Raw genomic sequence first — 23,059 nt, 5'->3', positions numbered from 1 at the left:
ATTTTTTACATTATTATTTATCAATTTATTTAATTAAATATTAACACGTATTTAAAATTTTTAAATTAAAGAAAATTTATTAAGAAATATTTTCTCAACAACAATAAAACTCTTTAATTTGAAATTTAATAAATACATTATTTAATTCATTAGAAATTTTATTTCATATTGATTTTTTTTTTTACACGTATTCAAACAAGTAAAATATATAAAATATTAGTCTAAAAAAAATTGTTAAAAAGAACGTGTTAAGTTGTTTCATTTATTAATATTTTCTTTCTAAAATAGTAAAGAAATGGCAACGGAAGTAGGGAGTAGTAAATGTTTGATTTTGTTATCGGAAAAAAACGATTTATCGTAGACATGGCGTTTCATTACTTTCATAGTGTGATAAAATAGCTCAGTGTGAAACCAGTAAAAACGCTATGAAGGTGCGGGGACATACGAAAAGATTAAGTTGTGAGTAGAGATGCTTGACGTTTTTCGAGGACTTAAGAACTTAATCAAAGTAAGTCATATTCATATCGACTCTCCGATATTTCGACTTCATTATAGCATAACTGTGATGATCTTGATAGCATTTTCATTAATTGTGACAACACGCCAATATGTCGGTAATCCTATAGACTGTGTGCATACAAAAGACATACCAGAGGATGTTTTAAATACATACTGTTGGATACATTCGACTTATACAATAAAATCAGCTTTCAAGAAAAAAGCCGGTGTTTTGGTGCCTTATCCTGGAGTCGATAACTCCAAAGGGAAGCTTGATGATAGAAAATGCTATGGATATTATCAATGGGTCTGCTTTTGCCTCTTTTTTCAGGTAGGACACCGTATTTTGTTTACGTTTTAGTTGTAGTAAATATTTGTTTTTTAATTTAAAGAAAACCATTTTTGTAACGTCCTTAGAGAAAATTCTTAAAATTTTATATTATGTAACACTTAAAACAAATTTTATTATTAATTTTATTATCACTTTTGACAAATATTGAAAATAGTTTAATTATTAAAATTAGTGATTTTTCGTTTATATGTAAAAAAAAGTAAAGTAAATATGTGCGTAATAATTTCTTTACGCGAATTTTGTTAGTTTTTGAGTGTTGCGTTCTTATTTCTCTCGGAAATTTATTAGAATGTGTTTCAATAGAATATCTTAATATTATTAAAATTATTTTTAAGCCTATAAAAACCGAGTAAAAAAAAACTTCATAGAACGTCATTTCATTTCTTCTTATATCTAACCTTAAATTGTACCACTTTTCAGTTTATCGTACCATCTAGATGCACTATAATAAAATTGATAATAACTGAAAGAAGGCACTTAAATTTTTAAATTAAGATTAATAAAATAAGGATTTATTTAATGATCTAATGATCTATTTTTCAGTTACGTATTATTTTCAAAATAAACTTAAAAGATAGAAATTTATTTTTTATTTCCTCCATTCAAAATGTAAGAAAATCAAGGTTTATTTTACAAATCGGTCATATTTTTAAGATATAATTTTTTTGTTGAAAATTATACTGTAAAATTAATTTATTAAACTGCTTTATAATTTTATTATTATAAAAGCAAAGTTTAATTATGTAATAATAAATTATTAGCAATCAAATAAATTTACATTCTTTATAGTCAGGTATTAATTTGAATTAAAAACTGGATATTAAGATTTCCAAAATCTGTTCTAAATTAATCGATAATTATTATTAAATTAAAATTTATTTACAGTATGTTAAATGATACTGTAAATAATGTAATGCATAAAAAGATATAAGAAGCATATCCTTTGCTTAGTTGTGGTATAGAAAATATAAACTCTCACCTTTATATAATGATAAACAGATTTATTATTTTTACATTACATCAAAGGCTAAAAAAATTTAATCCTAAGCTATATTATTTATAAGTTTTTTATATATATATAAATTTATGATCGATTTTGCACTTTTCTTTCATTTTATTATTTTTTGATTTAAGATTATTTTTTCTTTTCTTTTCTTTCCGAATAATTTGCCTTGGAACACGTTAGATCATTTATTTATTTGAGGTTGTTTCTTTTTATTTTTGTTTTTCTATCTGTCCCTCTACCTCTTTATTCTTTATATCTCTTTCCTTCGTTCTACAGAAAATTCAGCTCTGTTTTCTTTGGTTTTGACGCTACTTGGAACCTTTAATTTTCATATTTTAATATTCTCTTTAAAATTTCTCTTTCTCTTATAGTTTCTTCAATTATCTTCAGTTCTTTTAGGTCTTCTTGGACTAGTGTGAAACCTTTACCTTTATTTTTTACTTTGAAAGAAATTAAAAATTTGTTTAGTCAATCTACGTTATTCATTCTAAATAAACGGGAGAAAATGCAATTCGTTTTTTTTCTTACTGTGTCTGACAGTTTTTCAATTTTTGTATAATGTTTTATTTGGAATTAAATTTACCTGATTATTTTGAAATTTAGGATCTAAATGTTTTCTTATAATTTTCCTTCCTTTTTTTTCTAGATTTTCTAGTAGTTCATTATTGCTTAGTCTTAGGGTTTCTGCCGCATTGAGTGCTTCCTGCTTTATCATAGTTTTACAGTGTCAAAACTTTGAGTTCCATGATAGACTGTTTTTTATATGTGTTTTTCGTTAGCTGGAAAGCTAATTTTATTTTATTATCTTTAACTGTTAACGCTTTTTTATCTAAAAAATTCCAGCTGATCCATTTTCCGAGATATTTGAAATTATCCACTATTCCTATTTATTTAATTATTTATACTAAAGAAATTCGGGCAGTTTTTATCATTCAAAATTTTCGTTTTCTCAAACGCAATTTTTAGTTCCATTTTAGCAGCTTATGTTTATCTAATTCTTTAATTTGTTGTTCAGCTTCTTTCCAGTTTTAAGCTAATAATACCACATCATCAGCGAAAGCTAAAATAGTTAAGCTTTAGTCGTTTAGTTCTCAGTCTTATTTCACTATCTTAGTCTAAAATTTTGTTGCATTCTCTATTCTACTTTTTCAAGAGCACAGTTAAAAAGTAGTGGAGAAAATCCATCTCCTTGTCTTACGCCGGTTTCAATGAAAAAGGGATCAGATATTTCTCCTAGAAATTGTGTTTTAGAACATGTGTTAGTTGTTATTTCGATTAAGTTTGCAGTTTTGTTATCTAAATCTATTTCTAGTAATGTTAAAAAATGGTAGTGTTCTATCTATCGAATCGTATACTTTTTGAAAATCAATAAAAACTGTAATATATTTTGATATTTACAATATTCCACAATATTTTTGAGATTAAAGATTTGCTCTGCGCAAGATCAATTATTTCTAAATCTACCCTGATATTCACCCAGTTGAGGTTCGGCACGAATAAGAGCTTTTAGATAGAATTATTTATTGTTGTTATTTAAATATAATTAGTATTTACAAATGTTAAGGAATTTTAAATTAAAAATGATTTATCGACGCTGATAATAATAATAATATAATTAATACTAAATCCATTAATAAAAAAATTAAAAACAAAATAATATATTTGGACAAATCTGTGCTATTTTAACATAATTCCGAAAAAAAATATTCTTAGAATTATAAAACAAAGAAAAAAAATGAAAATATTTTTAACAAGTTTTACGTTATTTAAACCAGATTTTAGTACAAAATCGATATTTATCTTTTACATTAACGCTAAAACTTTGAACTAATAAAAAAAATAATTTTCATTTTTTCATTTTTCGTTACAGTTTCTTGGATAAATTTAGGTTATAAGTAAAACAACAAATATTATTAATATATATTTGCGATTATATATATATATATATATATATATATATATATATATATGTTTACATATAAAACAACATTTGGTTTCTTTTAATGTTATGTCTTAACATTGAATCACATTTTAGTGATTACTAGAATATAACTAAAAAGGGGCATATAAATATAAATGATTTTTTTCTAAATACGATTTTTGTTATATTTTTAAGTGGTCAGAAAGGAAACAAATCAAAATTATTTGAATTTATTTTTTTTATATAGATAAATAATTAATTTAAAAATATACAGAGTGCTCCCATAAGTTTCCATACATAGAAAAATAAACATTTTTTTATGAAAATCATTTTTATTTATGTAATATGCTCTACACTGTTTTGAAAATACATTTCGATGCGCGCTCTTCACCGTTAAATAATAAGTATAAGCACAGTTGGAATTATGCATGCAATAAAAAAATAAATAAATAAAACTGGTTTTCATAAAAAAATGTTTATTTTTCCTGTGTGGAAATTTATGGGACATTGTGTATTTAATTCGCTTATATTTTAATCTGGATAAAGAGGAAAAATGCTAAATAATCAATGGATTAAGCTTTTACCTGATAAAAATCCATTATTATAAAAGAAAATTAAAACAAAATATGTAATTTGACACATATTTTATTTTTTTTTTTGTTATAATGTTTTAATCTATTAATTATTTAGTGCGAAGGAATACGTTATAACATATATACTGACTGATAAATGGTATATTTAATATTATCTTGATAATTTACCTAAAATATATGAAATTATCATGTTTACAACGGCAGATTTAGTAACATAAAATGGATGGGAAACAGTTGATTACTGTTATTATAATAAATAGTATGCTGTAATACAATGTCGATAAAATTAAATATCCTACAATCACGTAATTTTATGGATCATGAATTGCTTCTATTTAAGTATTTTAATACAATTACAATTTAGTTTCTAAGGAAACTTTTGCCTAATTATAGTATAATATTTTACAATTTTTACAAAAAAAAAAGAAAGTAGTTTGTAAAATAATATTTTAAGTGATAACACATACATATACGTAGAAAAACAAGGTTAAATTTTTCATCTATTTTTATCTATTTATTTTTTTTATCAATTTTTTATCTGGTCCTTTGTTGCAACCAAATTCTTACATAAAATTTAAATAAGTAACACGCCAAAATCGCAGTATATATTGTCGGTATTTTTATGATACTATAATTATGCTAAAATACTTTTGCAACTAACCTACTATTTTTACCTACAACATAATTTACGTAACTTTTGAATGACAAAAAAAAAAGGTATGGAGGATTAAAGTAAACCCAGAAAATTTTATACAAGTGATTCTCTTTGACGTAATTACTTACCCTTTTGTTTATTTAAATTTTACAATCAGACTCAGTAAAAATTCTAGAACGATGGACTTGACCGGAGACTGGCGTGTACGCTAATTAACAACGATAAACACTACAATAAAGAATTAAATTTTTATGATTTCATAGATAAGTCAGTTTTATTTATTATTATCTAAAAGAATTATAATACACAAATAATCTTCTAAATCGATTTGGATATGTAGATCGGAAGAAGATAATAATATTATTCGAATCCAGTCATTTTAACAAATAAATAAATCTTTAATCTGATCGGTACGCTAAATTTCAGTCAAATTAGTTAAATTATAAATATAAAAAAATATAATATAAAAAACATTTAAGTCCATTTAATTGTTTAAATATAAATACTTAAAATAATTCTAATGTAAATACATTAAATATAGTGTGATTATCTATATTGTATTCTCTTGTGTTTGAATACAAGTTGAAAATAAAAATTATTTTTACCATTGAAATAAAAATGTTTTCAATTTTAGAAAAGCGAAATTTTTATCTGTTTTATTTATTGTTGCTAGAAATTAAGGTATCATCCTCAGTAAGTAGGACATTTTAATGGCTAATATGTTGACAAAAGGTAGAGATATCAATGCTCAGTTTTTGCCATATATCATAAACGTCAACAATACTATGTGTAATATACATTGTCCTGTCATACTATATTATACTGTATATTATGATATTTGACATTGAGCAACCTCAGCCGAAGAAGTGAATGTAACTCCACGACTCACAATAACTGACCATCAAGTTCAATGTGCGCCATGTAAGCATTCTACACAATTAATTTGGAATATTTGAAAAACCTAAAGATATCCAAATTGTAATACATTATGACAGCCCCCCCCCCCTGCAACATGCTCAATACTTACTATTTACTGAGAAATTTTGGCCCTTCCGAAGACATCTGCAGTTAACAGAAGTCGAGCCCTCCGACTTCATTGGATACTTATCACGTAATCACGTATTTATATACATATAAATACAAATATATCATGGAATATTATTTGAAACAATATATTTTTCTCGTAATTTTTATTAATAAACAATAGAAATTCGAATGAGGTAAAAATTTAACGAGTTTTGTACAACATAAGAAGCATTTTTTTTAGGCAATTATTTTGTAATTTTCAAATTGTAATCAAATGTTTTTTCAGTTCTTCTTCTTTCACATAGTTATGGTTTTTGGTTCGACAGCTCATAAAATAGCATACAGTAATCCACGATCAACATTAAAACATAATTAAATTTTTATTTTTTCGTGTGTGGCTTTTTGAAATATAACATCTTTTAGATTTAATTTACTAAGCAAAAATACAATGTAGAGTACAATAGAATAATAATAATAATTACGTAAGATATAAGAATAGAATAATAAATTATAATAATAATAAATAAATAAAATAATAATTATTATAAAACCAGTATTTTAGAAAAATTTTATATATATGTGAATAATAATAAAATGATGTATGAACAGGGTAGATTCGACAATGATATCCTTTATAAACAAATTATATTATAATTCATTATTAATAGGTTGGTAACATTCAATTTAATATTAACTCTATTTGATGATAGTCGTAAACATATGAACATGACGTTACGGTCTTACTGACGTACAATTTAATTTTATATCTTAATGACCGACTATTATTAAAGTAACAATTTTAATTTAAATACAATTATACATTTGAATTTGAATCATCTTTTGGGAAATCCCTGATGATGGAGTAACGGCTTCGAAAGTACTCGGATATATACTTTTAAAATTGTTCTTTATTTTATATAATAACATCTTTTGATTGAAGAAAATTTATTTTTCGATTCTATTGGAAAACTTTAAAAGCGCTAAAAAATTTTAAATGTCATGGTATTATTCAATTAAATAAAATGTTCTACTGATATTTGTAATTAATACGTATTTAATAATAAAAAAACAAAATTTGGTAAAAAAATACAATCGCATTTATTTTTAATTAACAAAAATTTATTTTCAGTGTTAGACAATAAATTAAACAAGACTTAAATTCAGTTATACAACAAAATTATTACGAGTGACTGAAGGATTAGTTAGAAGTTGTAGGTTTTCAAACCTCCCACATTGAAAACAAATGAGCATTCACACGTGCGCTAAGTGTATAGACAGTCCGTAACGCGCTTCTCAGACCAACCGCAAATTTAATAATATTTTAACCGTCTCAGACAAATTTTATTATTTATTTGTTGACTTAATGAATGAAAAATACTTTTTAAAAACGTATTCTACTGTAGAATATAATAATAAAACTGCAGTGTACTGTTTGCATGTTTATAATAAAGGTAATAGATAAAAAAATATAGGATGTTTTTAATGGAAAAAACTATAATTAATTATAATCTGTAAATACTAAAAAAATTACATTATGTTATTCATCATTATTTGGCCTTAGGCAGGTCCTTTTCTGTTCTGTTTTATTTCTAACTAAACTTTTGAATTATTGATAACTCCAATTTCGTTTTAGATTATCTGTCACTTTTAATCTTTTCTGGCCCCTCTCTTCTTTGTACCTTGTAACATATTTTAATAAATTCCTCTTCTTTTTTGATATGTTCTAAAAATTAATTAATTTATTTCATATCCTAATTGTTCTGATTAAACCTTTATTCGTGTTCAATTTTCTCATAACCAATTTTTTTTCTCTATCGATCCATTTAATCTTTTTCAACCTCCTTCATATTCACATTTACAACATGTTTTCTTTTGTTCTTCAATGTTAAAGCTTCACATCTCTATGAATTACATTACAAACGTAATACTTTACAAGATGCTTCTTCAAGTCTAACTCATCTTAATACATAATAACTAAATTATTTATATTTAAATCCTCCTTAGCCATTGCTATTATTATGTGAATAGAGCTATGCATTGTAATATTTTTTGCAAGAAAGAGGTTTTACAAAAAAACTAGTACACAAAAATATTTAACAGTATTTTCATTTAGATTAAATTTAATGTGAACAAAAAAAATCAACTAAAATTTACTAGAAACAAAATTAAAAAATAAAAAATAAATTAAATTTCAAATCTTTTTAATTTATATTTACCTGGACTAAATATGAAATCCTATATGGATTAATTTTCGATTTACATAATATATGTGATCAATATATATGCACATCAGCTACATAATGCAATATATAATATATATATATATATATATATATATATATATATATATACACACACACGAGGTGTGTTAAAAAAGTAACGAGAATTTTGAAATTTCACGGGTTATATTAGTCAGATTCTCGGAATTTTTTCATTGTTGTATTGATAACCATATCTAAAAAGTATCTGTACATTTTCAGCCATATTGAATGTTTAGTCTGTTGTCAGCTGTCAGAAGGATAACACGTGTTTTGGTACGATCGGCGATTTTTTATTTGTATAAATAATGGATCAGAAAATTTGTGTTAAATTTTGCTATAAGAATGGAAGAAAGTGTAGCAATGTTTTAAAAATGTTAAATATCGCTTTTGGTGAGTCTGCTATGAGTAAAGCAAGGGTTTACGAGTGGTATAAACGTTTCTAAGAAGGTCGTGAAGACGTTGAAGATAACGAGCGCCCCGGATGCCCCAGGACAACAACTGATGAAAACGTGCGAAAAGTGGAAGAAATGATTATTAATGATCGCTGAATCACAATCAGAGTTGTCGCTAATGATGTTGGAATATCAATTGGCTCATGCCATGAAATCTTTTCGGATGTTTAAGGTATGAAACGTGTGACAGAAAAATTTGTTCCAAAATTTTTGTATTTTGAAAAAAACAGCGGCGAATGGAAGTTGCTCAGGAGTCGCTGAATGAAGTCAACAACAATGCAGAACTACTGAAACGTGTCATAACAGGTGATGAAACATGGGTTTACGGATATGATGTCGAAACTAAGGCTCAATCTTCCCAGTGGAGGCATTCTGGATCACCAAGACGGAAAAAAAGCACAAGTTCGATAAGCTCGAATGTGAAGGTTATGCTCACCGTGTTTTTCGATTTTAACGGCATAGTGCATCATGAGTTCTGGCCACAAGGTCAAATGATCAGTAAGGAGTATTACCGTCAAGTTCAATGCCGTTTGCGTGAAACAATCCGAAAATATCGCCCGGATTTGTGGTGAAACAATTCATGGCTTTTGCCCCACGATAATGCTCCTGCTCACACTTTATTGTTTGATCGTCAATTTTTAACTAAAAACAACATTGTAATGATACCCCAGCCGCCATATTCGCCACACATGGCTCCGTGTGATTTTTTTCTATTCCAAAAATAAAGAGAACGTTAAAGGGCCGTCGTTTTACCAGCGTAGATGAGATTAAAAGCCAAAGATTGAGTTCCAGAAGTGTTTCGGGGATTGGACAAAACACTGGCATAAGTATATATTATCTAATGGGGACTATTTGTAGGGATTAACATTAATGTAGACGAATAAATAAAATTCTTTCCAAAAAACAAAAATTCTCGTTACTTTTTGAACACACCTTGCATATATTTAATATATGATGTTTTACTTATTTATGTAAAGTTTAGTTTTATTGATAACTTAGGAAATTTCTTTTTTATCTTTAAAATGTTAAAAATGAAATAGATTTTAATGCATTTAAAGAAATAGAAAAATAAAGATTGTTTAAATATTAATAAGAAATGCGTTTTCTTTTTACAATTTTTTTATTATAAGATAATTATTTATAAATGTATTATAAATATATATTTATAATTTCTTTTTGAGAATGTATAAATTTTTTTTAACCTCCGGGACCACCGTTAGGTATTACTTCAGAGGATGAGATGAATGACAGTTTTTGTAACGAGTGAAAATGACATGCCTGACCGGGATTCGAATCCGGAACCTCCGAATAAAAGGCCGAGACGCTACCCCTTGCGCTACGGAGGACGGAGAGAATGTATAAACCTATATTAAATTAACTATTAACAAAGTTTTATTGCTTAAAATAAAATAAATATTATGCGAAAAACTGATGGAATATAAGGAAAAGGAGGTATTTATGAAAAAATTTCGTATCAGCCGATACGAAATTTCATTCTTTGTTACACAACACAGTATGTTACTTTATTACGTAAGATACTTCACTCTTTTAACTTTAATTCAATTTCTAAGTGTAATGTTTATCTATAAACAAATTGTACTACTACTACTACTGCTACTACTGTACAAAGTTTTTACCACTTTTTAAAGAAAAGTACGATGTTACTTATGGTTGGACGATGGAGTTGGGGGTGAAAATGAACTTTCTTTATATTTTAAGGTATGAGGAATACGAAAATACCATTCACTTAAAATATAGTTTCCTTTTATATATATATATATATATATACACGACTATATAAAAGGAAACTATATTTTAAGGTTTTTAAGTTTATTTTTATTTCTTAACAATATACACGCATATATATATATATATAGGCCTATGTATAAAATTCTGTGGCTCAAAAATCTCCCAAACTACATGATTAATTTCATTGAAATGTTGATACGCTGTAGAAGTGTATTTGAAGTTGTGCGTGTAAAAATTTGATGAAGATTGGTTAAATCGTTCTTCAGTTACGCCCAATTTAAGGTCAACAGACAACATAACCTAAATTTGATGTTATAATAAATGTATAATGGTGTATTTTTCATACGCTCTTATGCAGTGAGTCAGAGTGGGAGTGAATTGAAACTTGATATTTGTACTACTCGTTAATCGAACCTATGTAATGTGTTATACTCTGAAAATCAGTGCGTATCAGATTGCGAAATAGCGATGACGTTGAAATCGAAAATCGGTTTTCTTGCGCAGAAATGGGCAAGTGTTTTATTACTCAGTTCTATGAAATAAATTCTGGTTCTAATAAAACATTTTTTCTTTCTCAGTAATTAAATATTATGTATTTAATACATCAATATTAAGCTGTTCTCGATAAAATTATTTTTTCCTCAGACATGTTATTCACAAAAAAAAACATACTGTACTGAAAGTCACTTTCACAGACTTCGCGGATGACAATTATGAATCAGAAATGATGTCTGATATCCGTGGCAACCGTGGTTACGATATTTCAAATTCAATAAGATTATTTTTGGCGTGCCTAATCTTCCACCAATTACTATCGGGAATTTCGTTTTGTATTTTATTATGATTTTAAATTTTTAAATTATTTTTTAATCGATTATAACTAAGTTTATAAAACACTTTTGTTATACAGCTCAATTTATTAAATTTATTATTAAGTGAGAAACATATAATTAACAAGGAATTAATAATATTTTAAGTGCAGATTTTTCTAAAATAAGTAAGTAAATTTCGTGAATAACTAAGTATGATTTATCTGTCTGCTTTATTTGATTATTCTGTAAGTCTTTACGCGATTTGCATGAAACGTGAACTTTCTTTTTCTGTTTATCCTCCGGTATCACCGTAAGACATTATTTAAGAGGATGATATGTATAAATGTAAATGAAGTGTTTCTTGTAGAGTCTCAGGTCGATCATTCCTGAGATGTGTGGTTAATTGAAACCCAACCACAAAAGAACTGCGCTATTCACGATATAGTATTCAAATCCGTTTAGTAATTTAATCCGTTGCTTTACTAGGATTTGAACTTTAAAACTCTCGACTTCGAAATCAGCTGATTTACGGTGACGAGTTAACCACTAGACCAGATGATAACGTGAACTGTACGTATACATACTAATTTTGGTAAAATACCAAAATTCCCCGTTCAACAACACTGTCCTTTGTTTAAGGACTTTTATCATCTGGTAATCATAACGAAAAAAACATTGAATAAACCAAAACTAACCATAACATATAAAAAATTCTTCATAATGGAAAAAAAAACATTGAACAAATCAAAACTAACAACCAAAATATAAAAAAGAAATACACTCCTCATGGTATTCTGTATTATTTTCTACTGACACTGGAATCGGAGATGTAACAAGAAACGTTTCTATAGTTTCTAAATAACACATTCATTCTATGTTCTACATTCATTAGTCCGAACTTATATTTGAATACTATATCGTGGATAGCATAGTTCTTTGGTGGTTGGGTTTCAATTAAACACACATCTCAGGAATGGTCGATCTGAGACTCTACAAGAAACACTTCATTTATATTTATACATATCATTCTCTGAAATAATATATATATATATATATATATATTTAAATTTTTTTATAATCTTTACATAATTAGCTATTTTACCATAAATATCAATTTTGACACCACTGAAAAATATCTCAGGTTCAGTTTTTATTTTTTGTTTCAGCTTCACTCCATTATTAATTAAGTTAATCTTTACTATAAGAACATTTATTTATTTATATGGAATCTATTTTGTAACATTAACCCCTTTCAATTAAAATTTTACAAAAAATAATGGGTTAATTGCAATGGAATACAAATAATTATTTGTCATATAATATATGTATGCTACTGAGTAACCCCCGCAGTATTGGTATACTGCGTCGTAATAAAATTAAAGTTAGATTCTCTTAATTGAAAATATAATGGTGAAAATAATAATGTAAATCGAGATACAGAAATAAATTTTTATAACAAAAAATATATTTTTATATTTATTTTTGACTTTCATTACCTAATTTTTGGTTTTATATTAAAAAAAAGCTTTATTTAATTGTCATTTTTTTAATAAATTGTATTTTTTTAGGGATGTAACATTAAAAAAAAATAGTTAAGATAATACTTTTTTCAATATAATGTTTAATACTACGGTATTCCTTGAATATTTTAACGTAGAGCAGCTTAATGAGATACATTGATAAGTGCAGTAAACTATAATGGATTTTCTAAAAATAGTAATTAGCTGCTTGTTTAATGTTTTAACACTGTTTTGCCTGCTGACCTAATAACATAATACACACGTTATATACCTTCACCTAACCTCATTAATTTACTTTTTAAGAAATAGTTCCTTATTCTAGAATGTTTATATTTTTATTTACTTTACAACTGTTGTATTAACAATATTTTACCTAAAAATAATTAATAATTTAATTGTAAAACAGATTATTTAGAAAAAGAACAAATTTTTAACAATAGTTTCTAGTCTAGTTAGTTTACATCGTACAGAATTTATACGATGCTGATATTGGATTTTATACGTACCTACGCCTCCGCAGCTAGGCTCTCCAATGGCGCGGGTGGGGGGGGGGGTTGCCCTGGTAGGCGGTGTTTTGGAATGGGATTATTAGGTGTCCAAAATGGATTACATCTTGTGTAAAAATATTTTTTTTGAATGATGGAAATTGCTATAACGAAAGCTAAATTAGAAATTTAACTCTAGAAATTAATTTCTAGAGTTAAATCGGTTATTTAAAACTATAAAACTAGAAACTATAAAATTAGTTTCTAACGAATCGGGATTTTCAGCTAGTGATCGGTACATTCCGGTGCCTACGTTTTGGTTATAGTTCATTATTTTATGAAGAAAAAAAATCACATAAATAAATTAAAAAATATGTAAAAAAAATTGTAAAACACTACTCTTAAATTAAACGCACTAAAAGGAAAAAAAATAATTTTAGGACGCTATCTCAGAATGGATTTGACGACAAGATTTGATGGTGATATGTAAGATTATGCGAAAGTTATAGCTTCAAATTAAAAATTTGATGTTTTTGCCAAGTTTTTCTTATGTGTAGTGAGTGGCTTAAAGAGTGAGGTGAACAAAATTTATATTTATATAATTTTACATTTAGCATAGAATGGGCATTAAGTAAAGCAGTAAGAGTTTTCTAAGAAACACCTGGAAAATTAGATCTCCTAACATCAAGATGTAATATTTAATAAAATCCAGATGCACTAAAAGTTTATCAAAACATTTTTCCAAGGTCGTTGGGTGAACCAAAGGTAAAAACTAATGGTTACCACTAAAATATTCTTTTTGTCTTGTCCTAGGTATTTCAGTCCAGGCCAACTTCAGGAACAAACTCAAAATCAGATCTTCTTGCCGACTTAATATCACTTCTTATTGTTAATAAAGAGACACCACCTCGCTGAACCGTATCATTCCGTATTCTTGATCGGCTCTGAATACTGTAAACTGGCCAGGGAAGAAATCAGTTGTAGCATGCTGTGCTCAAGCCAGGATTCAATCAAAGCAATCAGGACATTACAGAAACAAAAAGTTCATCTTGTTTTGTCCTTAAGCTACGGACCTTCTGATAAAATATGACAACGTTCTAAAAGCCCATCAGTGATTATCTCCTGAACTATCCTCCACTGGTTTTTCATTACCAATAACTTTTTCCTGTAACTTTGTAGGGTTTTTAAGCGTACCAAGAAAAATAACTATTGAGTACTCCTGTAGGTCAGATACAAGGATCATTGATCTTTACTAATTCAGCAACATTAACGTCGGTATGAAAAGAACTGCACGTATTGTATCAAGCTTTTGACTTCGTACACTTGGCATGTTTTAAAGGAGGGAATTTTTACTTCCTCTGTCCAACTCCAATGTCTAATGTAAATCTAGATACAAATAACCCTTTCTTCTTGATGATTTGAACCACCAGTTGGGACTGGTCGTAGATATACCGTCTTTTAATAAATTTATTTTTCATGTTTTTGCTACCGTTACTATTTTTATTGACCATTCGTTCACCGGCTTTTATTTTTTTTTGAATTAAATTTTGATTTTCTCATTTCCGCCTTTTATTATTAAAACACAGTTAGGGTCACGGTCTTCATTAAAATTATTATTTGCATAATCTCCGATAGGAGGAGGGACATCATTATCATCAATACAAACTACAATATATCATATTGTAGTTTACATGATCACCCTTGTTCCGACAATTAACGTTATCATTATCACAAGAGATATTAAATTTTGCAAGTTAGACTCGTAGTAATTGTATTACGGTTATTTTATTTTTTTTTTGCGTTTGCTTCGCACTTCTGAGTTAACACTAGTAGCAGCCACTCAACAATCTCCTCCGAAATCTGGATCTTCATGGGACGTAGTCTCAGAAAAGAGTCCTGTATAGATGCCCTTCAGTAACGGAAGGGCTTAACGATGAGATCAAAGTTCAACTGAAGTTGAAAAACAAGTGATATCAGCTCGAAATTTACTTCATGAACAAGGCTCATCTCAGATTTTAGTGAATTTAATTCGACCAGTAAAAGATTAACAAAACATTAGCAATCTCTATTATAGAAAGGTCTTTAACTACATAAAAAAGAATGTTATTTATTGAAGAATAAAACGTTTTTACCTTAAAAAAATGAAATTGTAAAATCTATAATAAAAATAACAAATCAAATCTTAAAAAAAGTTTAAAAATTAAAATTTAAAAAAGTGAATTATTTTAATTGGTTTTTTTATCTCTGCCTAATCCTTTAAATTATTGCTACGTGTACATCGGAGATTATAATTTGATCATTTATTGCTAATAATAATATAATAAAATAGTTTACAAGTTTAAAAGCACACTGAATTTTAAGTTTATACCTCAGTTACGCAATAATTATTCTACAAAACTAATTAAAAGAAACTTTTAACTAATCCGTTTTAATTCCAAATAACGGTTATATGTTTTCTTTATTTTGTTTTAAATTCGTGCACACGAATTTTATATATTTTATTCGAAACAAACTTTAATTAAGTTATTTTTTGTATATATGTTATTCCTTTTTATTGTTCCATGAAATCAAATATTTTGTAAATAAATATAAAGTCTTTTTTATTTTACTACCTTTTTATTTAATATTTATTTATATAAATAAAATAAAATATCAGTAACTGTATTGCGCTGATATTTGGTGTGCCGTGTTAATATTAACCGGCTTGGCAGCCCCTGCGTGACAAGTATAACGATTTAGGTGGCAAGCGTGGTAAAGAATGCAGCAGTTTGAAAGCTATCCGTTTAAATTTCAATTCGAACTTTTTTTTTGAGTCCGCCTGATTTTTCATTAACTTATAACAAATGTCTGAGTTATTTTACTAACAAGATTAACGTAGCGAATTGATCGTTAAACGTAGACAAGGAAAACTGAGAGTCTATAAATAACCTGTGAACACACGTATTCCTATAAATTTCATATTAAAGATTTAAATTTAAATTAAATTTTACCCGATTTAATATTTAAAAAATTTGACAAATTAAAAGGATTTTAATTACCTTCTTCTTTCCATAATCTCTTTAATGCGGTTTTTAATTCGAATAAGTAAACTTCTAACGGATCGAGAAGCTTAATATTTAACAAAACAGTACTGCAGTAAGGAACGTATTATTTATTAGAAAATCATTTAATAATTGGACTGAAACTGTTCCGACCCACTATATCTGATTAATATTGTGTACAATCCAGTTTGTGATTAAATATCTTGGAATGGACTGTAAATTTTTATAATGTATTCATATAGTTTTTTCTATTAATTTTGACATCTGCAAGAAATCGATTTACTTTTCCGAAAGAATTCTGAGAACGTTGCAAACCATTCTTTGATCCGTCAACTATGATGAAATTATAAAAAAAAAAAAGATAAAATCTACTTATTATAATTTAATAATAAATTTATAAAACAAGTTCACATCAGTACAATTTCGATCTAACAGATAATGGTTATTCGGCAGTATTGTTTAATGTTCGCAGTCAATCTTCCGATTTCCAAAATTCAAACGGGGTATTTGCTAGTATAATACAAAATCACGATGAAACTGAACCAGAACAAAAATTAACTGATATACTCAGAAATAGACCTTATTATACGACTGCCCAAAAAAAAGTATAATATATTTAGGCTGTATGTATGAAAGCATGTTTGTTCCACCGTAGCAGCTCAATGGCTGAACCGATTTGTTGTATGACTTCGCGTTGGAATCCTTACGTTACCAGGAATGTTATAGGCTATATACATATGCATGTAAGTTTAAAAAAAAAAAATACTATATATATAATTATCACCTGCACTTTCCTATAAAGAGAAATGTTTTTTTTTTTTTGGCAGTGATATTTTTTAATTTGTAATATTTATCTCTTCAAAATTTTCTTCTCGTAGCGTTAAATTAAAATTAAATAAATATATAAGTAAAGATTTTTAAATTTATAAAAAATTTGGCAAAAACAAAAACTTTTGTTTAAAAAAAATAATCAGACCAAAAGCTGTTGGCGGAGTAAGTAATAAACTAAATTAACGTAAAATTTATTCACGTAAAATGTAAAATAACACGGATCAATGGATTTGTACTTTCTTCTCAAACGATTAGTTCCTCATTTATTTTCGTTCGTATAAATATCTCATTGTGGAAGTTTTATATTTTACTTGTTGTAGTCTTTATTTATTAATTATAACAATTTAAAGAAATGTTGCAAAATTTGAAAAGTGAAATAAGAAAGGATAATAAGCTAAACTTTTTACCTCTGTGAAGGCATTTCACTCTGCTACAAAATTTCTGTAATCTGCATCTCGCCAGCCCAAATAACCATTAAACAATCTTTTTAAGAAATAATTGCTTTTAAAATAGTACTACAGTCAAATTAATATTTTAAATATTGTATAACAAACAGTTACATTTATTAAAAAAATAAGGCAAAATTGATGGATGTGTCTGATTTTTCAAACGGTTAAATTTGTATAAGTATGATTAAGAAAATACATATATAATCGATACTCAAGTTTTTTTTTAATAAATTATGGTATAAAATTAATTTACGAATGATTAATTGTTTTTTTTTGCTTGATTATTGTAAATGATGTTGAATTATAGAAAAACAGCGTCATTATTACTAGTTTTTTTATATTTTTATTTAACCTCCGGGACCACCGTTAGGTATTGCTTCAGAGGATGAGATGATTTGTAGCGTGTGTGAAAAATGCCATGCCTGACCGGGATTCGAACCCGCGACCTCCGGATGACAGGCCGAGACGCTACCACTCGCGCCAAGAAGACCGGTATTATTAATAGTCTACGTTTCACCACCCACACTATACGTGATGAAACAAAAATACCGATGAGCTAGTATGAAAGTGATATCTGAAACATCGCGATGGAATTTTAGTTTCAACATATGTGTTAAGAGGAAAAATGAAAATGACATACTCATATTACATTTTTGCAGCAAGCTATAAAATGCAGTAATCAGAAAATAAAAATCTACGATTTTAAAAATAGTAGAATAATTGCAATCCTGTTCAAATTTAAAAATATTTATTAAAAAAAAAATTTTATATTTTGAAAAAAGTTGTATGCTGTGACTTTATTCTTTAAAAAATCTGATGTGGACACCAGATGACTTCCTTATACGCCTATTAAATTAAATATACACATTTTTTGCTGCACTTCAGTTAAACTTATTTCATTTGAAAGTGAGATACGATCCTCCAATTCTTTAATAAAGTGGACAGTTAAATATTTATGCAACAAATATTAATTCAACAATTTTACCTGAAATTTAGGATAGAGTAAAAGTCCCGTTATTACTCTTTAAATAAATGTAAGTCTTATATCTATCTAATAATATGTTTTTTAAATTTTTTTGATATAACCACCAACAAACTGCAAACAAAAACGAATAATCATATGTTTCACCAAATCTGATATGGACACCACATGACTTACTTATACGCCTACTAAATTACAAATACACATTTTTTTAAAAATAAAAAGTACGTAACATTTTATTTCATTAATAACATCTGATATTTTTTAATATTTATTTTTTTATTGTTATTATTGAATAATTATTTATTCTAAAAGTTTTTTTTTAAAACAGAGGTTAATAATTATTAATAAATCAATATATTTAAATTAAAAAAAAAAGTTAATAAAAAGAGAGATGAAGTCTGATTCGAACTGGTGTGCCTTCCCCTTACAAGATCCAAATATTTCTTTAATTAAAATTTTAATTGGCTATAACTCTGGAACCAATGAAAATGACCACTTATGATATATAGTTGAAAAGCTTTCAATGAGGGCTACTAAGTTAAGAAAAAGTCCAAAATCCAAATTGTTTTGAATTTTGGGCTTTTTTTGGATACTTTTGGTTCAGTCGATTGGAATTAAAAGAGGAGTTGCACAACTAGGTGTTACAACAGTCCTAAATCCAAAATTTCAACATCCTACGCCTAATCGTTTTTGAGTTATGCGAGATACATACGCACATATGTACGTACATACAGACGTCACACCGAAACTAGTTAAAATGGATTCAGGGATGGTCAAAATGGATATTTCCTTTGAAATCTGAAAACGGAAATTTTTCGCGATCACAATACGTTTCTTCGTACAAGGAAGTAAAAATGCCATTTTAATAAATATTTTAAGATCTAGTACATTGTTATAATGTAATTAAAAGTATCTATATCAAAAATATTCATTTTATTTTTAAGCCTAACTTAAACTAAAATTAGCTTACGCTTTCCTATAGAATTATTTTTGCAATAGAATGTAGATTAATACCCTCACTAACAGCTCACACCTCAGTTAAATAAACTAATTTTACGTGCTGCTTAGATATCTCGGTAACAACCAGCTTATTCGTAAAATGAGATACGTGCAACAAAGAAAGTGGGAGGAATACACGAAATTTTTACTACTATCATTCACAAGTTAGATTATACTGCCAATGTTATTTGTATAGTTCATCCAAGCGAAAATGAGAGTCTCAATATATACGTGTGACGGGAGGTTAAAGCTCTCCCACTACCGCTAAGTGTAATGTAGGAGTAGGCGTGTAATGTGACGTAGTAAGGCTTGACGAGACGTTGATTGGACAGTGACGGTTAGTCAAACCACCACCATCGATCCGATACTCTCCACCTTTTAGATTTCACTTCCGCTAAGCCTAGCTGATCTATAACAAAAATATGACAGTAACCTGTATATAATCCATCACTATTACTAACGCACCTTATATGATACATTTACGAAACAAGAATTGAAGTTTTATTCACTTTAGGGGTGTCCATTAAATATGATTTAGACCTATCCACACCTAGTATGTTGATCTTAATTAATAAAATATTAAAGTGTGGCGTTGGAACGTTTATTTTGGTGATCTGAAAGCCTCATTAAACCGAATCAAACACCGTTTGTATTGGTTGCAAGATTAATCTGTATTTGCTTAATTCTTAACAGTAGAACAAAATAATTAAAAACTGTGAAAGTCTGAAACAAAGATAGATCAATGCATAAAAATAATAGTTTTATAATTATACGACAATTTAAAAAAAATTAAGGGGTTTTCAGTTTACTAGAATCATTAAACGGTAAATATAATTCAAAATTATAAAAATCAACAGTAGAATAGTGCCATTAGAATCAGATTTTTAAGTTTATATTATAAGAGTGTTTTTTATCCGTCCAGGGAAAAGTTAAAAAAATCAACGAAGGCAATTTCGAACGAACTATCTTGCTGATAATTGAACGTATAACAATTAAATGATTCACAATAATTTATAATTATTAAAACAATTTATATAATCAAACGAGAATAATTTATTCCTCTAGAATTTGTATAACATTTGTAATCGAAAAAAAATTTCAATACATTTTGAGGAACAGCAACAATCCCGTTAATAGTAAATAAAAGAAATATTAAATGAAAAAAGAGATTATTTTGAATTTTCTAAAAAAAAAAAAATATCGTTAAAAGTATCTATTGTAACGGGAATAATTAAAAATATGTTTAATTTTAATTCCTTTACTGCTTTTTCTATATACAGATTGAAGCTTGACTTTAAACTGTGATAGTACTGGACTAAACAATGTCTGGCGAGTTAAGTGATCAGCATGTAGAATTCTAAATCAACTAGTATAGAATACAATTCCCGTAAAGGGTCTAGAATACTTCTATTAATAATTCAGTTTATACCATTACAATTACAAAAATAAAATTGCATAATAGAGAAATTAAAAAAAAAAATAAGCTTTTTCGAAATGGTTTTATATTTTAAAATTAAAAAAAATATTTTTATTTATAGTCGCATCAAAATTAAAGTCATAAGCGACTCATAAATATATGCGAATGTATCGGTAAACGTGTAGTCTTGAACAGACTCAGGCCGATCATTCCTGAAACTTGTGGTTAATTGAAACCCAACCACCAAAGAAGATCAGTGTACACGATCTAGTATTCAAATCCGAATAAAAGCAACTACCTTTATTACGTAATTTTTAGAATTAAATTAATTATTATTAAGAGTATATTTTCAGTAAAGCTATCAGATAATCAGAAAATTTATTTACTTTTTTAAATATGTCATTTTGTATATAATCTCGAAAAAAATTTCTATCGTATAATTATTTGTGAAATTAATAATAAATTATACCAATAATATTTAAAATTTTCATTATTTAGTACCCTTCAAAAGGGTTAAAAGCGTTCGTCCATTTAGAAGATATTATTCGTCAATCTTCATAAAGCGTAAAGAAGTAGACGCGCAATAAAGTTTTATCATGACCCACCGGGTTGGTCTAGTGGTGAACACGTCTTCCCAAATTAGCTGATTTGGAAGTCGAAAGTTCCAGCGTTCAAGTTCTAGTAAAATCAGTTATTTTTATACGGATTTGAATATTAGATCGTGGATACCGGTGTTCTTTGGTGGTTGGGTTTTAATTAACCACACATCTCAGGAATGGTCGAACTGAGAATGTACAAGACTACACTTCATTTACACTCATACATATCATCCTCATTCATCCACTGAAGTAATATTTGAAATAATTACCGGAGGCTAAACAGGAAAAAAGAAGTGGAAGAAGTAGTTTTACCTCTGGTGTCAAAGGTGTTACCTTTGGTGTTTGGTGTTATCAGGACAATGGTACGGATAATATAATAACAGGGTATCATTGGTAACAAGAAGTATGTCATTAGTCCAAAAATCCTCTCCCACCATGCCGTCAACTGATATTTTTTAAATTTGACGAGTAACAATATCTTATACAAGCTGAAATAAGGAAAATATTACAAATAATTATTCTTGATAGAATTATTTTTACATTTTAACGAAGCTTGGCATACTAAGTAAATTGTATTATAGATAGTCATACTAGCACAGACAGGTAACATATTCTTAGAACGGGAAATTATAGAACGAATCTACCCTGACATTCTAAACTTATATTATTTACTAATAACCAAGTAGTACGTGTTACTAAAAGAAATTACAATTTACCGTTTTAGAAGACACAAGAGTGGATTTTATAAGAGGAGGGGTGTAAATTCTCTTGGGATATGTTTCCCCTTGCTCATATAAGCTAACAAAAGGAATGGGTAAAATAAAGCTAAAAAAGCAACCTATTTCGAACACAAGCTAGAGATTTTATTCTCTATTTTTCTTTCGTGATTAATTATAATATAAATTATAATTTTCTAAAGGTTAAGAAAGAAAAGGTATAAAATAAATAGAAGTTAAAAAAATTATAACCTTTTTAATTCTTCTACGTATAGTTTCAAAGGACATAAAAGGAAAATATAATATATTTTAGTTTTATTCAAGCAATTATGTATATTTTTTTACTAAAATACTTTGAACTCAATTATAGAAACCTCACAAAAAAGCCTATACACATAATAATTTATTCGTAAATGCGGGTTAGTTTATATAGAAGTTTTTTTATAAATAAATTAATAATAATAGAAAACTGTATATATATATATATATATATATATATACATATATATATATATACACATATTTACCTACACACGCGTGCACTCGATACATACAAAAGTATATTGAAAGTCAGAAATTTTATTGATATTTCTAACATATAAAAATAATTCTATACCGTAGGTTAAATTTAGAGGTTCTGGAATTTCCATTGATTCAAATGTCAGTATAAGTTTTGTTTGGTTCTACATACT

General features: G+C 27.2%; 1 protein-coding gene across 3 annotated transcripts in view; it reads left to right on the top strand.

The window, feature by feature from the left end:
* The first annotated feature begins 205 nt into the window (after positions 1-205).
* The window catches only part of shakB (Innexin family member shaking B), a 421,195-nt gene continuing 398,341 nt past the window's right edge, over positions 206-23,059 (top strand). For all 3 annotated transcript variants that reach the window (XR_012757198.1, XM_075371685.1, XM_075371687.1), the window contains exon 1: positions 206-829. Coding sequence is in view for 2 of the 3 variants with exons in the window: in XM_075371685.1 (XP_075227800.1) it covers positions 470-829 (360 nt within the window). In the remaining variant the exon portion in view is untranslated. The remainder of the gene's footprint in view (positions 830-23,059) is intronic.

The sequence above is a fragment of the Lycorma delicatula genome, chromosome 7 (assembly GCF_047948215.1).
Source record: "Lycorma delicatula isolate Av1 chromosome 7, ASM4794821v1, whole genome shotgun sequence".
NCBI lineage: Eukaryota > Metazoa > Arthropoda > Insecta > Hemiptera > Fulgoridae > Lycorma > Lycorma delicatula.
Note: the sequence above shows the minus strand (reverse complement) of the source record. Positions and strands in the feature narration are given on the sequence as shown.